The 17905-nt window shown below is 38.7% G+C and overlaps 1 protein-coding gene across 14 annotated transcripts in view; it reads right to left on the minus strand.

Moving 5' to 3' along the window:
• Window positions 1-17905, minus strand: part of LMBR1 (limb development membrane protein 1) — a 211411-nt gene that overhangs the window by 149029 nt on the left and 44477 nt on the right. For all 14 annotated transcript variants that reach the window (XM_034965351.3, XM_034965345.3, XM_063606434.1 and 11 more), the window contains 2 exons: window positions 6767-6839; window positions 3709-3748 (listed from right to left, as the gene is read on the minus strand). In XM_034965351.3, the coding sequence (XP_034821242.1) occupies window positions 3709-3748; window positions 6767-6839 (113 nt within the window). Of the gene's footprint in view, window positions 1-3708; window positions 3749-6766; window positions 6840-17905 lie in introns of those variants that run through there.

Raw genomic sequence — 17905 nt, forward strand, 5'->3', positions numbered from 1 at the left:
AAATCCATCAGATCCTTTTTAATTGCAATCTGAATGTGACCTTCTATGACATTTCAAATTGATAAGCACTACTTCCTTCTTGAAACTCTTTCCCCAACTTCTACAATACTCCCTCTTCCTCATTTTTCAATCTCAGACTCAATGTGACACTCAATTTTTTTAAACAAAAAATAAACGCTTTTTTATTTATTTGTAGTTATCAATAAAATGAAAGACCTCACCTTTTTAAAACTCCACTGCAAAATACAGATTACTATAAAAATGTATTTCATGGGTTAATATTTCAATTTTTTTAATTAAAAAAACTAATCATAAGCAAAACCTGCCACTTTACATCTCAAAGTTTAACAGGTTGATAATATCTAATCAAGAAGTACATATGGAAACAAGACTTTATCATAGTTGAATTTAAATCATTCAAAATTCTTCAGTAAGATGTATATAGTGTTGATGACAAAGAAAGTTTCATATTTAGCATTTTGCTCACACCCTCCCAAATATCATCAAAGGTCTGATTCTCTGGGCAACAGAAAAGTAACAAATTGAGTGACATTTTACATTCATCTGTGAAGTGTTGGCATACCAGCATTCCATCTTAAGTCTTCATCTCAGCTAATCAATAAACATTTGCTGCATGAATTAGGCTTCCTAATACGTCACTCTAAACTAGTGATTCTTAAGCGGTAACACTGTCAGGATCACCTGTGGAGCTTTTGTTAAAGCCCATCTCGGAGATTCTACCTCAGTGGGTCTTTCAGGTGGGGCTCCCTCACTATACAAGTATTTGCAGAGTGCCTGCTCCCGTGCCAGGACTGTGCTAGGCACTTGAGAACAGTGAACGAACACAAGCGAACATTCTTGCCCAAGGAGGGCTTATCCTGGACTGCATAGAGTCAGGCAATAAACAATAAAACATTAAATATGTAAATGTATAATAAACTAAAGATGATAAGTGTTACAGGAAAACACGGTAAGGAGGACTGGAAATGGGGAGGAGGACACACAGTTTCAATATTAAGTGTGGCACTTAGGGAAGGCCTCACTGAAAAGTTGAGACTTAGGGAAAAACACAAAGCAAAACAAAACTAAACAAGGTGAGAGTTAATTCAGTGGGATATCTGACAGAAAAGAATTCTAAGCAGACAAAACAGGTCAAAAGCCCTAAGGTGGAGGAAACATTAATTTCACACCTAATTGTATCAAGCACCCTACCCTAGATTTTTTTTTTTTTTTTTTTTTTGGCAAATGCTATTTAATCCACACAACAGTGCTGCAAAGTAGGTGAGAACTCTGTTTTACATACACAGAAAGTGAATATTTGTTTCTCAATCTCTTCTGGACTCAAGTTAATCATGGGTCCAGAATTTGAACCCAGATCACCCTAACTCAGCAGTTCTCACTCATTCTACCACAGCAAAAGACAAAGAGATCAATAAGGGCAGGGAAGAAGATGAGGGAGACTAGTCAGACTCCTCCTCAGGTGACCCTCTTCCCCATGCCCCTCCCTTAACTGTATCACCACTTTATACGAACCCACTGACCTTCAGGAAGAGGATTTCTGTATGCATCCCCAGGATACGGAAACCACCTGTGACGCGGAAAACCCAAACCCTTCGCACGTGCTGTGCCAGCTGCCCCAAAAGCAGGTGAAGATGCTCCTGGGCATCTACCATAAGGAAACAGCACATCACCCTATTGTCATTCAATGTACTTTTAGGGGTAAAAGACAAAGTGATGTGTTCTTTTCTGTTTATAAATTACGGATCTACAAGTACACTGAAGTCGATTTACCACCACAGGTGGCACACAGACTGAATGGAGAGGAGAAAGGTACGTATCTCACTTGCCCTTCACACCTAGAGGGTTTCACATGGAGAGAATATCTACCTTTTATTCAGTCTCTTATTCATTGTAGCTTTTGCGAGGTGAGTGAAGTGAATTTTTAAAGGAGCTCTAATTTATACAGAGGAAAAAAGTGATTCACTTAATTTTCACAAATGTCACAGGGCTAAGAATAAAACTAAAACCCCTAATTCTGTAAATTTAAAACATCAAGTTTTGGGCCTAGGTTTTAAAGTGAGAGTAAGAATTTCCAGCATAAAGTTACAGCTATTTTTGTTTCTTATCTAGCTTCCCTATGTCATTTAAAATAAATTACCAAATCTAGTAAATCACAATCCATTTATATTCATTTTTCAGTTATGAATCAAATCAGGCAGAGTCAAGTCATTTATTAGCTGGGAGTTATTAATTTCTTTATTGAGGTGAAATTCACATTACATAAAATTTACCATTTTAAGGTGAACAATTCAGGGGTGTGTAGTTCATTCACAATGTTGCACGATCACCTCTTTCTTTCATGTTCATTGCCCCAAAATAAAACGCCAAACCCATGAAGCAGCTGCTCCCCATTCTCCTCTCCCTCAGCTCCCGGCAATCATCAATCTGCTTTTATCTATTCTGGACATTTCTTATAGATGGAATTGCACACTATGTGGCCTTTTGTGTCTGGCTTCGCTCACTTACTATGGTCCATCCACAATGCAGCATGTATCAGTACTTCATTTCTTCTACAGCTGAATACTATTCCATTGTACGTAGAAGCATTTATTTGTATGTGTGTACAAGTATGTGAAAGCACACAGAATCTTTCTCTTCCTCTTCCCCTTTTCTTACTTCCTCATCCTCCTCAGCAAAGGATGCATAATCTGATACTAATTATGAAGAAAGATCAGACAAAACCAAATAACTACTCAATAATCTTCAAAATTATCAAGGTCAGGAAAGTCAAGGAAATACTGAAGAAGTGTTTCAGTCTGAAGGAGACTAAAGGACATGACACCCAAATGCAATGTGTGATTCTGAACTGGATCCTTTCACTACAGAGAGGACATTATTGGGATAACTAGTAAGTTTGACTGGAGTGTGAGTGGTACTGCTGTCTATGCTAATTTCACTATTTTGATACATAGGTAGAATGCACTGTTCATTGGAATTATACATAAAAGTATCCTGAGGAAATGAAGCATCAGATGAGCGACTTCTAAACAGTTGGAGTAAAAAAAACTTTGTGTTCTACTTCCACCTTTTCTATAAACTTGAAATTTCAGAAGAATTTTAATGTATCAATAAAAAAATCCTGGAATACCGAACTTTCCTACATAGGTGCATCTGTGCAATTTCACATTTAAACAAGCAAAAACTAACAGAAAGGAATTCGCTGCTTTCCATTCAGTTTGATACTTCAATAAAATTACAGGACCTCCCTATCATATCTCACCAGTGTACATAAGGAACCTACAGGACAATCTGGGCCCATGTTTCTGCTCACAGCAGGCAGGTTCAGCTAACCAGAGGAGATGTCTGCTGCTCGGTTCAAGAGCATCATAGTCTTCTCAGCAGACTGTTCAAACAGCCAAGAGTCTTCTTTCTTATGACCAAGCAATTAAATTAAGGCCATTTCTTCATTTAATCCCCTGAGGATAAAATCTGTCAGCTCCTTAAACATGCAAATTTCAATAGGAGAGAACCAGTGCTAAATTATCCACACATATTTGCTTACATGTGCTTTCTAAAATTAATATGATAAAGCTATTGTAATGTGCTGGGTGAATATTTTCCATACTTCTGTCCAAAAATTAGAATTGGATTTTGAGAATTGATGACTTCAGAATCAGAAACAGAACAACTGAACTTTAAAATACATACGAAATCCTGTTGACGATGGCATCTTCATCTTCTTGTTCATCTGCAAAAATGTTTAAGGTATTAATATTCCTTTATCTTCTAACAAAATGTGTCATTAATTTATTAAAACTATAAACACAATATAAACTTAAAAGGCAATTATTGAACAGAAACAATTTTCAAAAAGCACTGTATTTGTTTCAGCATAGATCCAAATTTAAATCTCATTAAATCAAGTAGTATGGTATATAGAGAATGGGATGTTTCGATTAACAAAATCCTGATTAATAAAACTACCATATGTAAATTAAAATTTGCTCAAGAAAATAAAACTTAGTACAACCTTAGGACCACTACAAAGTAAATTATTATACAATGTTAAGTGAAACTGCTAATAAATAAAATTTTCTGGGTGATAACAGCCAACAAAAGTTACTATAAAATTAAAATTCAGAAACAGAACTCATAATTTTCTATAATATGAATTTGTCATTAATAATAGTAACAAGGAGTCTCCTGGACCATCCTAAGTAACTTGGATACTACTGCCTCAGTAACTCATAATTATTGTTACAAACAGAAATTGGCTGGGCGCAATGGCTCACACCTGTAATCCCAACACTTTGGGAAGCTGAGGTGGGCAGATCTCTTGAGCCCAGGAATTCAAGACCACCTTAAGCAACATAGGGAGACTCCATCTTTACAAAAAAATTTTAAAAATTAACTAGGCATGGTGGCACATGCCTGTAGTGCAGGATACTCAGGAGGCTGAGGTTGGAGAATCACTTGAGCCCAGGAGGTCGAGGCTATAGTCAGCCATGATTGCCCCACTGCTCTCCGGCCTAGGGTACAGAAGGAGATCCTATCTCAAAAAAAAAATTGTATATATATATTTAAAAATAAAAATTATATATAATATATAATAAAATATATACAATTATAAATATATTAAATATATTGAAATATATTTAAAATTATATTATATATAAAGTTTGCTTAATCTTTTTTAAGTAGCAGATGGTCTTCGCTCTGATACTCTCCTTCTCGCTCATGTCTGTCAGCAATCTCTTTTGTCCTCCCACATAAACTTACAAGCTAAAGAGATTGCCCAATTATAAGAATACCACAGGCTGGGCACAGTGGCTCATGCCTGTAATTCCAACACTTTGGGAGGCAGAGGCAGGCGGATCACAAGGTAAAGAGATCAAGACCATCCTGGCCAACATGGTGAAACCCCATCTCTACTAGAAATACAAAAATTAGCCAGGTGCGGTGGCAGGCGCCTGTAATCCCAGCTACTCAGGAGGCTGAAGCAGGAGAATCACCTGAACCCAGGAGGCAGAGGTTGCAGTGAGCCGAGATCACGCCACTGCACTCCAGCCTGGTGACAGGGCGAGACTTGTCTCAAAACAAAACAAAAAAAAGAATACCACAAACCCTCCTGGCCCCTCCTTCTTAAATGCCTAATGTCCTCCAAGACTCTCTGCTCAGGTCTCTGGAATTCTGAGCTCCCATCTGCTTCAGTGTCAAGGGTGTATTTGGGCCATTCTGTTAGTCCACCTCCATTCTTAATTCCAAGATTCCCAAAAGAACTTTTACAACCAAAGAGACCACAAAAGAACATAGTTACAATTAATTTTTATATACTGTTGTGCTCACATCCAATTAATTATCAAGTCTTGGCCAGGTGCAGTGGCTCACGCCTATAATCCCAGCACTTTGGGAAGTCAAGGTGGGCAGATCATCTGAGGTCAAGAGTTCGAGACCAGCCTGGAGAACACAGTGAAGCCCTGTCTCTATTAAAAATACAAAAATTAGCTGGGCATGGTAATGCATGCCTGTAATCCCAGCTACTAGGGAGGCTGAGGCAGGAGAATCACTTGCACCCAGAAGGTGGAGGCTGCAGTAAGCCGAGATCGCACCACTGCACTCCAGCCTGGGCGACAGAGTGAGACTCCATCTCAAAAAAAAAAAAAAAAAAAAAATCAAGTCTTAGAGAATGTGTTAATGTCTCCATATTCATTTCACTTCTATTCCCAGCACACTACCAACTAGGTCCAGGGTCATCACTCTCCCACCACTCCTGCGTTACTCTAAAAATGATCTAATAAATCTCCAATTTTCCCACTCACCAACCTCTAATTTCACTTAGAATGATGCATTTATATACATTCATTCTTTCTCTCTCCCTCCTTCTGTGTCTACAGTTCATGAAACCATGCCAATGAATTTTTTTAAATAGCTACGATACTATTTTGAATCTGTATCTTCAAAATTTTTAGAGGCTATAGAATCCATGGAGTACTTCAAGTGCAGTCACAAAGCCAAGTAACAGTACTAAACTAATACACTAGAGCAGGCACTATAACCTATTTCTCTCAAAAGTCCCACAAGTTTACACTGATAGCATAATATTAAGAAATCATTAAGTATTCATACAGCACCTACTATTAGCCCAACATCACAAGCAGATAATCCTGTGATTTTCAAAAAACAGCTGAGATTTAACAAAAAATAGTAAGGTAATTGCTTAGGTACTTATAAAACCCTGACCTAAAAAATCTGAATTAATGAGCACAAAGTTCATTAAAAAGAGTAAAGATATGGTAGTCCCTCTGGCTGGATAAGGATATATGTGAAAGAATAAAAAGATAATACAAGATGCTAGTAATTGGATACTAAATAGTATTATGGAGACTCTAAATATCTACTATATGCTCTTGTAGCCAGAAAAGGTATGGGGTGTGGATGAGTAAAACATTCAAAGTCAGAGCCGCTCACAAGGAACCAAATATCCTTATAAACTCGGGAATTTCCCAGATACTAAATAGCCTAGCACTATTCTTAGTTGGACATAAGAATTGTGATAAACAAGGACTCTGGTCTAAGAGGATGACTCTAAGAGTAGTCAGATTCCCTGGAGGTTATTTTTAGGTCTCCTAGTACCAGACAACTGCTTACTTCAATCACCGGCATATTCAATACACTATGACACTGAAGTGTACTAATATATCTTATATACCATGCCTAGACCATGTGGCATTCTAACAAAGGTTTTAATTGAAATGTTTCCACTTGCCTGATTTTCTCTTGTATCTTGTGATGATGAAGTAGGAAACAACGTAGAGAATGGCAAAAAGAAGGAAACATATCTGAAACAAAACGAAGTTAACAGATCATTTACTTTTTTGCATATCTTTTTTAAATACTAGAAGATATATCTGTGATATTTATAGGAAAAAAGGATTTAAACTACTAAAAAGTTAAAATGTTGGACATTTTACTCATTAAAGTTTTAATAAAACATAGGCTGGGCATGGTGGCTCACACCTGTAACCCCAGCACCTTGGGAGGCCAAGGCGGGTGGATCATCTGAGGTCAAGAGTTTGAGACCAGCCTGGCCAACATGGTGAAACCCTGTCTCTACTAAAAAAAAAAAAAAAAAAAAAATATTAGCAGGGCATGGTGGCGGTGCACCTGCAATCCCAGCTACTCGAGATGCTGAGGCAGGAGAATCTCTCGAACGCAGGAGGCGGAGGTTGCAATGAACCAAGATCACACCATCGCACTCTAGCCTGGGCAACAAGAGTGAGACTCCATCTCAAAAAAAAAAAAAAAAAAAGTGTTAATAAAATATTAATTTATATGAACTAGTCAATTAGCCCCATTTAATGCCATTTGGGAAAAAAAAAAAAAAGCCCAGTGGAGACTTTTCTTTCCGTAACTTGATCAAATGTTTTTCAAAATCATGTGGAAATGTGAAGAACCAGACCATCACCACTGACAACTCTGAAAAATAAAGTCAACTGGAAACTACTAACACAACCAAATATTAAAACATTATCAAAAGCTTCAATTCATTTAAAGAATGTGCCGGCACCAAAAATTGACAGATACATTAAACATTTTCCACTATATAAAAATTTAACATACAAATGGAATCACAAATCAATGTGGGTGGGAAATAATTATTCAATAAATATACCCCATATCAAAACAAAAGGCAGTTGAAGAAGAGACTTAAGATATCATTAAATTCTGTATTTTTAATTTTGCTTTTTTTTTTTTTTTTCTGAGACAGGATCTCACTCTGTTGCTCAGGCGAGTACAGTGGCACAATATTGGCTCATTGCAACCTCCGCCTCCCAGATTCAAGCGATTCTCCCATCTCAGCCTGCCGAGTAGCTGGGAATACAGGTAGGCAACACCATGCCTGGCTAATTCTTGTATTTTTTGGCAAAGATGGGGTTTTACCATGTTGGCCAGGCTGGTCTCGAACTCCTGACCTCAAGTGATCTGCCCACTTGAGCCTCCCAAAGTGCTGGGATTACAGGCATGGGCCACTGCAACCAGCCTAATTTTGCTTTTTTAATTGACAAATAGAAGTTATACATATTTACTGTGTACAAAATGTTTTAAAATAAGATACATTGTGGAATGGCTCAATCAAGCTAATTAGCATACTCATTACCTCAAATATTTATAATTTTTTGTGATGAGAACACTTAAAATCTACTTAGTGATTTTCAAAATATAATACATTGTTATTTATTATAGTCTTCATGTTGTACAATAGATTTTGAACTTATTCTTCCTACCTAACTGAAATTTTGTACCCTTTGACCAACATCTCTCCAAGCCCCCACCCCTAGTCCCTGGCAACCATCATTCTACTCACTGTTTCCAAAAGTTCAACATTTTTAAATTTCACATCTAAGTGAGATCATGAAGTATTTGTCTTTCTGTGTCTGGCTTATTTTACTTAACGTAATTAATGTCTTCCAGGTTCATCCATCTTGCTGCAAAGGACAAGATTCTTTCTTTTTTACAGCTGAATAGTATTCCCTTGTGTATATACACTACATTTTCTTGATCCACTCATCTGCTGGCAGACACTTAGGTTGATTCAACAACTTCACTATTGTGAACAGTGCTGTCATGAACATGAGAGGGCAGGTATCTCTTCAACACATTGATTTCATTTCTTTTGGATATATACCCAGCAGAAGTACTGCTGGGTCATATGGCAGCTCTATTTTTTATTTTTTGAGGAATCCCCACACTGTTTTTTATAATGGCCATACTAATTTGCATTCCCACCAAGAATGTACAAGGGTTCCCTTCTCGCCACATCTTCGTCAACCCTTGTTATCTTTTGTGTTTTTGATTACAGCCACCCTAACAGATGTGAGGTGATAGATCATGGTGGTTTTGACTTGTATGTCCCTGATGATTAGTGATGTTGAACACATTTTCATATACCTATTGGCCATCTGTATGTCTTCTTTTGAGAAATATCTATTCTAGTCCTTTGCTTTTTTTTTTTTGGACGGAGTTTCACTCTTGTTGTTCAGGCTGGAGTGCAATGGTGCGATCTTGGCTCACTGCAACCTCCACCTCCCAGGTTCAAGTGATTCTTCTGCCTCAGCCTCCCAAGTGGCTGGGACTACAGGCTCACACCACCACACCTGGCTAATTTTGTATTTTTAGTAGAGACGGGGTTTCACCATGTTGGTCAGGCTGGTCTCGAACTCCTGACCACAGGTGATCCACCTGTGTCAGCCTCCTAAAGTGCTGGGATTACAGGCATGAGCCACTGTGCCCAGCCGCCCATTTTTTAATCAGGTTGTTTAATTTCAATTGAATTTCTATCAGATCTGGGGAATGCCAGACCGACAAAAAAGGATGGGTCAACAGGAGATCTTGTTACAGTCAAAGACTGTGTGCTAGAAATAAAGGTTTGCCACAGCTTGTTGTGGAACATGGAAAAAAAAAATTGAAGACTCTCAAAGGAAACCACTCTGAGTGATGATGAAGTCTAGAGAATATCCCTTGTGTGTATTTCTGAAGAAGCACTGGTGGCCATATGACTGAGAACAACTTTGGACCAGGATAGTGGACATTCCCTGCACATCATCACGTAGGAATGACAAACGGAGAATGAAGAAGACTACTAGCTGTGTGCCAAAGCTCTCCCAACACACAGGGAAGACAAACAGAAGACAGTACTGACAGCAACCAAAAGGACCAAAGGGCATCAAAGATTCCCTGCCACTGGAAGCCACGTAGCTGTTGGGAACACTGGCTAGACAAGAAAATGTCCACAGCATCGCTACCTTCTCCCAAAATTATCTGGAGTGTAGAAGACGGGCCACAGAGGAAAAGCAGCTCTTGGAGAAGCAACGTAAACGGAGGGGCCTTCTAAGAAGCTGAGAATAAGGGGAAATTGTTTACGATGGAATGGAAGTCTGAGTGAGGCTAAAGGAGCAATGGAAAGAAGACAGAAACACAGTGAATTATGAGGTTAAAGTCAGAGAGATCAGATGACCAAGGGAATTAATATTTAGGACAGAGGCTGATTTAAATTCATTCACATTGTATTCATTCAAATAAAAACAATTTTTACTGTGGGCTTGCTATATACCAGGCACTCTTCTAGGAACTGGGACATAGCAGTGAACAAAGTTATAGCCCTCATGGAGCTTACAGTACACTGCGAGAAAAAGACAATAAATAAATATAAAGTGTGTCAGATGATAATTATGCAACGTTAGAGGAACAGGAAGTGCCAGCAGGGGTGGGGGCATGTCTCACTAATAAGGTGACATCTGAGGAAAGAGTTGTGGGACAAGAGGGGCCAAGACATGCAGAAATCTAGAGGAACGGGGGAGGATTTGAGGCAGAGAGAACAGTAGTGCCAAGGGTCGGAGGCAATAATGGCTCTGGTGTGCTCAAATAATGAGGGGGCAGAAGTAAGAGACAAGGTCAGAGAATAATGGGAACCCACTATTCGGGTCACGCAAGACTCAGGTACTGTGTGTCGGTTTTTACCCTGAGTGAGACAGAATTCCATTGTAGGATTCTGAGTAGAGGGTGATAGGATCTGACACAGTGCAAAAGGCTCACTATAAGTGCTATGCAGAAAATAAACTGGAGGCCGGCCGCGGTGGCTCACTCCTGTAATCCCAGCACTTTGGGAGGCCGAGGCGGGTGGATCACAAGGTCAGGAGATCGAGACCATCCTGACTAACATGGTGAAACCCCGTCTCTACTAAAAATACAAAAAAAAAAAAATTAGCCGGGCGTCGTGGCGGGCGTCTGTAGTCCTAGCTACTTGGGAGGCTGAGGCAGGAGAATGGCGTGAACCTGGGAGGCAGAGGTTGCAATGAGCCGAGATCGTGCCACTGCACTCCAGCCTGGGCGACTGAGCAAGACTCCGTCTCAAAAAAAAAAAAAAAAAGAAAGAAAAGAAAAGAAACTGGAAAAGGGCCAGGACAGAGGCAAGGAGAGCAGGCAACAAAGAACTGCAGGAAGCCGAGAGCAGCCACTCGGGCCTGTGCAAGGAGGTGCTCAGAAGACATGGAATTCTGGGCACATTTTGAAAGCAGACATGATAAGATTTGCTAGAATAAATATAAGGTTCTTTGCCTGAGAAACTGGAAAGACAGAGCTGCCATTTCAGGACTCAGGAAAGATGAGAAGAGTAGTTTTGAGGGAGAAATAAGTATAGCTTAACACTGTTGAATCTGACATACATATAATTCACTCAGGTCAAGAGGTTGGATGGGCAGTTGGATAAAAATCTGTACCATTCAGAAGAAAGGGCCAGGCCATAAATTTTTTAAAACCTTAGAATCATCTGCAGATGATATTTAAAGTCCTGAGACTAGACGAGATTTCCATCCCAGGGAGTAAGTATAGCCAGAGAAGAGAAGTCTGAGAATAGAGACCTAGAGCTCTCAAATATTTAGAAATCAGCTTGGCAGAAGGATTCACAAAAGCTGACTGAGAAGCAGCCGTCAGCAAGGGAGGAGGCAAACCAAGAGACTAGATGTCTTGAAAGCCACATGAAGAAAGTTTATTTAGGAAAATGGAATCATCGACAGTGTCAAACGCTGCTGACAGGCCAAGAAAGATGAGGACTGGGAATTAACAGCTGGATTTAGCACCATGGAGGTCACTGGTGACCTTGACAAGAGTTATCTTGATGGAGTAGTGGAGGTAAAACCCTGAGGCAGATTAAGAAAGAAGAATAGTTGGAAACAGAAATGCAAGTACACAGAACTTTCCAGGAGTTTGATTATAAAGAGGAGCAAAGAAAATGTGAAGGGATTGTGAAGTGTTTTTTTTTAAAAATGAAAAGCATTACAAATGATTATATGAATAATCCAGTAGAGAGAAAAATTATTGATGCAAGAGAAAAAAGAAGTAATTGCTGAAGTTATGTGCTCAAGTTGTGGGAGTGATATAAAATGTATCCATAATAAAAAGGAGGAGAACAAGGAGGAGACAGAATATTTCAGTTCAGTTGCAGGTAGTTACGTGTGGTGAAAGCAGAAAGACATGACTACATTTTTTGATGGCATCTATTTCCTCAGTGCAACAGAAGCAAGTTCATCAAATCAGATACATACGGAGAGTGAGGGGAGAAGTCCTGCAGGGTAATAAGGAATCAGAGAGACCGATGGGGTTGAGGAGTAATTATTTAATTATTTAGGTGCCCCAACCCAGTCAGATTAACATCTAAAGGACTGAGCCCCGAACAAAGAGTCAAGCTACCTTTTAAGCATTTTGTGGGGCGGGGGGAGATTTGTACAGGGGGAAGCGTATTATAGAAGTGAGAAACAAAGACAGTTATTTAATTAAGATGTGCGTTATATTATTTTTTACTTTTTAAGGAATAACACGTTTTAAGACTTGAGATTATCTGTTGAGTGACCTTGCAGCTGCGCAGCTAGAGAAACAGTGTCTGTACAATGCCTGGGAAAGGGAGAGATAAGGCTCACTAGCCTCAGAAAGAAAAACAGGCAGTTAATTTTAAAGAACTCCAGCCCTTTCTCTTCCTCAAGGGGAATTGGGTTTTTGACATACAACTGAGTTTTTGCTTACACAGTTTTTAATTTCTTTTAATTCCTATTCCAGAAGGAGTATGTAAATCATATGGGAGAATAAATGGAGCAAATATAATAGAAATAAGAGTCAAGGTAAGATTAAATGGCCTTTAAAGTTCCAGGCAAGTCCAAGCTAAAACCCTCAGCAGTGCTGGCAGCCTGGTGGTGCTGTAAAACATGAGAGCCGGATTCCTAGATGCTGAGGCAGATGCAGGTAGAGTCCCCAAGAAATACTAGAAGCTTGATGATTCTAACAGATATCCTAGCTCTCTCCTCCCCTTTCCAGCCAAGCGCTTCAAAGTAATAGCCTGTGCTTGCAGACTTCTACCTTTCACCACTCACTCCTTCCAGCCACTCATCAAACTTCACACTCATCGACCAACTCAAAGTGGTCAGTAAACCTAACAGGAAAATTATGCTTCATGATTTTTGCTGAGCTCTATGCAGCAACTTCTGTCAGCAGTCTTCCTCTCTCTCTGTTGTTCTCCCAGTCTCCCTCACAAGCTTCCCTTCTCCTGCCAGCCTTTAAACAATCTTCTCTATAATTTTTGGGATGAGCACCCATCTATTCTTACTCTACAAGCTCTTCATAGGTAACATCAAATACTCCCAGGATTTCAACATCAATCCCAAGGAAGCCCCTGACCACAGTGTGAGAAGCACTGGTTTAGGGTATTAGCAAGTGAGTGAAGTGACTGGCCATGATACCAAAGTAGATTAGGAGAAAACTGAAACTAAGGGTAGGCTGATGGACAGGAGAAGCGAAGACCTCAATCAGCTAATGTTCACGATAGAGAAGTAGCTGCAACGAAAGCACTTGACCAAGGAAGCTGCAAGAATAGAATGTTTTGATCAAAGGATGTTTCTGAATTTTTTAAAAATTATGTTTAAAGGTGAAACACAATCATTTCATAAAATCCAGGGAAGGCTGGGTGCAGTGGCTCCCGTCTGTAATTCCAGTACTTTGGGAGGCCGAGGTGGATGGATCACCTGAGGTCAAAAGTTCAACACCAGCCTGGCCAACATGGAGAAACCCCGTCTCTACAAAAAATACAAAAATTAGCCGGGATGGTGGTACACGCCTGTAATCCCAGCTACTCAGGAGGGTGAGGCAGGAGAATTGCTTGAACCCAGGAGAAGCAGGTTGCAGTGACCCAAGATCGCGCCACTGCACTCCAGCCTGGGCGACAGAATAAGACTCCGTCTCACAAAAAAAAAAGCTACACACCATGAAAATAAGAATACAACTATAACAGACCAAAACAAAAATCACAGAACTCATTAGACTGTGTTTCTAGTTTCAAAAGTAGGACGAGGAGTAGGTTCTACTCTAAAGTTGTAAGTCTCTTCCAGAGACAGAGTCAGAGGGATGAGTGAAATAAAAGAAAGCTATAATGATGCCTATTCTCCCTATGTCCAGGACGAAAGGAAATTCCTAACCAAAAAAAAGAAAAAAACAGTCCAGCTTCTCACCACTAAAAGTGAAGTACACCTGAATGAAAAAAAAAAAAAAAAAGATGGGCTCTATTCTGGCATCTTGTGATACTGTGAACAAACTGAGCTTTGCTCCTGGTCAGAGAAGGAACAGCCATGCCCTGTTTCAGAGCTCACAGCAAAATACCCACTGGGGTGCATGTCCTACTGTGCTAGCTAGCCCGGAAAGAGGCAATGCAGCCCTGGAAGGAGGCAGCATGGCTTTAGTCCTGATGCTGCTGATCAAGAATGGCTAGGCACTTGAGAGGTGACACAGTCATAAGTAACTGAATAGTACCTTTAATATACATTGTTAAAAACTAATATTCTTCAATTTGAGGAATCACACCTGAATCTAAATTCAGACTGGTGCGTTATAATCAAATTGTACCACCCAGCTTTTCATTTAAGGCCTATCGGCTTCAACTAATTTCAAGTGAAGAATAAGTATCATAAAAGAGTGATGAGTACAAAGTGGGTTCAAGGACTGCTATCACCAACACATTTCTAACAAAATCCATGATGGATATACCAATTGCCCTGATTATTTGAATGTATCAAATTATCATGTGTACCCCAAGAATATATACATCTAATATGTATCAATAACAAATTAAAAATAACAAAATCCTGAGAGAGAAGGCAAGTGAACTATTTTTAAACCAATAATCTTATATTCCATAGCAGAGAGGTCACAGATAATGCAGCCTGGGCAATGGAGCAAGATTCTGTCTCCAAATAAATAAATAATAAGCTACCCACTAAAATAATTAAAAGTACACTTCTTTGAAATTACCCTAACAACAAGAAAAATAAAATAGAAAAATCCAGACTATGTAGTAAAAGACAGGAAGACAAAAATAGTTATGAAGATAATAATGTAATAAAGATGAGACATATTTAAATCAATAATAGTAAACGGGAAAAACTATTAAAAGAAAACACTGATAGAATGATACATATCTTAAAACAAAGTGACTCAGAAGGGTTGAAAACCACAAAATAAACAGAGACATACCAGACTGATGGTAACAAAAAAGAAAGATGGGTTGAAATTTTTTTTTTAAGAGACAGGGTTTTGCTCTGTCACCTAGGCTGAAGTGCAGTGGCACAATCATAGTTTACTGCAGCCTTGAACTCCTGGGCTCAAGTGATCCCCCACTTCCATTCGCCATGTAGCTGAGATTACATGTGTGAACGACTGTGCCCATTTCAATTTATTCTTCTCTCAGACAAGGCTGAATTTAAGGCAAAAGTGTGAAGTAAGACAAAGTAGGGCACTTAAGGAAGAATGGTGTAAACCACAATGGGAAAAGAACTGTCATGAATCTTCATGTACCAAAAAGCACAGCACCAAAATACCTCAGAAAAAAAAAACAAAACAGGAACAGTGGCTCACACCTATAATCCTAGCTACTCAAGAGGCTGAGGCAGGAAGATCACTTGAGACCAAAAGTGATCACTTAACGACACCCTGGGCAACCTAGAGAGACCCCATCTCTGCAAAAATAATTTACAATTTTTAAAAAATTAGCCGGCATGAACCTGTAGTGCCAGCTACTCAGGAGGCTTAGGCAGGAGGATGTCACTCAAGCTCAGGAGTTCAAGGCTGCAGTGCACAGCTATTGCTCATGCCACTGCACTCCAGCCTGGATGACAGAGAGAGACCCTGTCTTTTAAAAAAACAAACAAACAACAACAACAACAAAAACAAAGATGCCAAATATGCAAAGATAAATCATGCCATAATCATGCCACTACACTCCAGCCTGGGCAACAGAGTGAGACCCAGTCTCATTAATTAATTTAATGTAAATAAATACATAAATGTAAAACACTATATTAGCATTTCACCAAAGCAAAATACTTAACTATAAATCTATCAAAATATGTACAGAATCTGTATAAGAAAGCTATAAAACTCTGAAAGAAATCAAAGAACTTAATTAGTGGAGAGAGATTGCATGTTCATGTATAGGAAGACTCAATATTGTCAAGATGTCGGTTCTTCCCAACTCCATCTATACATTCAGTGCGATTACAATTACAATCCCAGCAAGTTATTTTGTAGATATCAACAAACTGATTCTAAATTTTACATGGAGAAGCAAAAGATCCAGAATAGTCAACACAATATTGAAGGAAAAAAACAAAGTCATCTATTACATAGTAGGGTGGCTATAGCTAATAACAATGTATTGTATATTTCAAGACAGCTAGAAACGAGTATCTTGAAAGTTATCACCACAAAGAAATGATAAGAGTTTGAGGTAATGGACATGCTAACTGCCCCTTTTTGATCATTACACAATGTACACATACATGCACTGAAACATCACACTATACCCCATAAACATACAATTATGCATATAAACAAAATTAATTTTAAAAAGAAGAAAGAGGACTGACACTACCCAGTTTCAAAACATTATAAGGCTACAATAATTAAGACAGCATGACATTGATGGAAAAACACAGACAAATATAAATCCACAGAAAAGACAGCCCAGAAATATACTCACATAAATACGATCAACTGATCTTTGACAAAAAGAGCAAAGGCTATATAATGAAGAAAGGATCACCTTTTCAACAAATGGTGCTGAAACAACTGGACATGCACATGCATAAAAATGAATCTAGACATAGACCTTATACACTTCACAACAATTAACTCAAAATGGATGATGATTACAAACCTAAATGCAAAACACAAAACTGTGAGACTCCTAGAAGGTAACAAAGGAGAAAATCTAGATGGCCTTGGGTTTGGGGATTGCTTTTTAGATACAGCACCAAAGTCATGATCCATGAAAGAAAGAACTGATAAGCTAGACTTTACTAAAACTTAAAACTTGTGCTCTGCAACAGATACTGTCAAGGGAATGAAAAGAGAATCACAGGCTGGGAGAAAATATTTGCAAAAGACTCCTCTGATAAAGGACTATTATGCAAAACATATAAAGAGCTCTGAAAGTTCAACCACAAGAAAACAAACAGTCCTATTGAAAAATGGCCAAAGACCTCATGAGTGAAGATACGCAGATAGTAAATAAGCACACAAAAAGATGCTCCACATCAATACAAAGTAAAACAACAAGATACCTGTGATGACACACCTATTAGAATGACTAAAATCCAGAATACGAACACCACCAAATGCTGGTGAGGATGTGGGGCAACAAGAACTCTCATTAATTGCTAGTGGGAATACAAAATGGCACAGCCACTTTGGAAGTTAACTTGGCAGTTTCTTACAAAACTAAAAACACTCTTACCATATGATTCAGCAATCCCATTAGATTTGGTATTTACCCAAAAAAGTTGAAAACTATCCACACAAGAACTTGCACAGGAATGTTTATAGCAGCTCTTTTCATAATTGCCAAAACTTGGAAGGAATCAAGATATCCTTCAATAGGTAAATAACTAAAATGTAGAAGATCATTCAACACTAAAAAAAAAAAAAATGCAGAGGACTGAAACGAGACCCTTTCCTTACACTATATACAAAATCAACTCAAGATGGAGCAAAGACTTAAATGTAAAACCTAAAACTATAGAACTCTGGAAGAAAACCTAGGAAATATCATTCTGGACATAGGTCCTGACAAAGACTTCATGACAAAGACACTAAAAGCAACTGCAACAAAAACAAAAATTGACAAATGGGAATCTAATTAAACTAAACAGCCTCTGTACAACTAAAGAAATATCAACCGTAAATGACAACCTACAGAATAGGAGAAAACATTTGCAAACTATGCATCTGACAAAGGTCTAATAAAAGCAACCCCACTAAAAAGTGGGCACAGGACAAGAAAAGACATTTTTCAAAAGAAGACATACATGCA

Source organism: Pan paniscus, chromosome 6 (assembly GCF_029289425.2).
Source record: "Pan paniscus chromosome 6, NHGRI_mPanPan1-v2.0_pri, whole genome shotgun sequence".
NCBI classification, from domain to species: domain Eukaryota; kingdom Metazoa; phylum Chordata; class Mammalia; order Primates; family Hominidae; genus Pan; species Pan paniscus.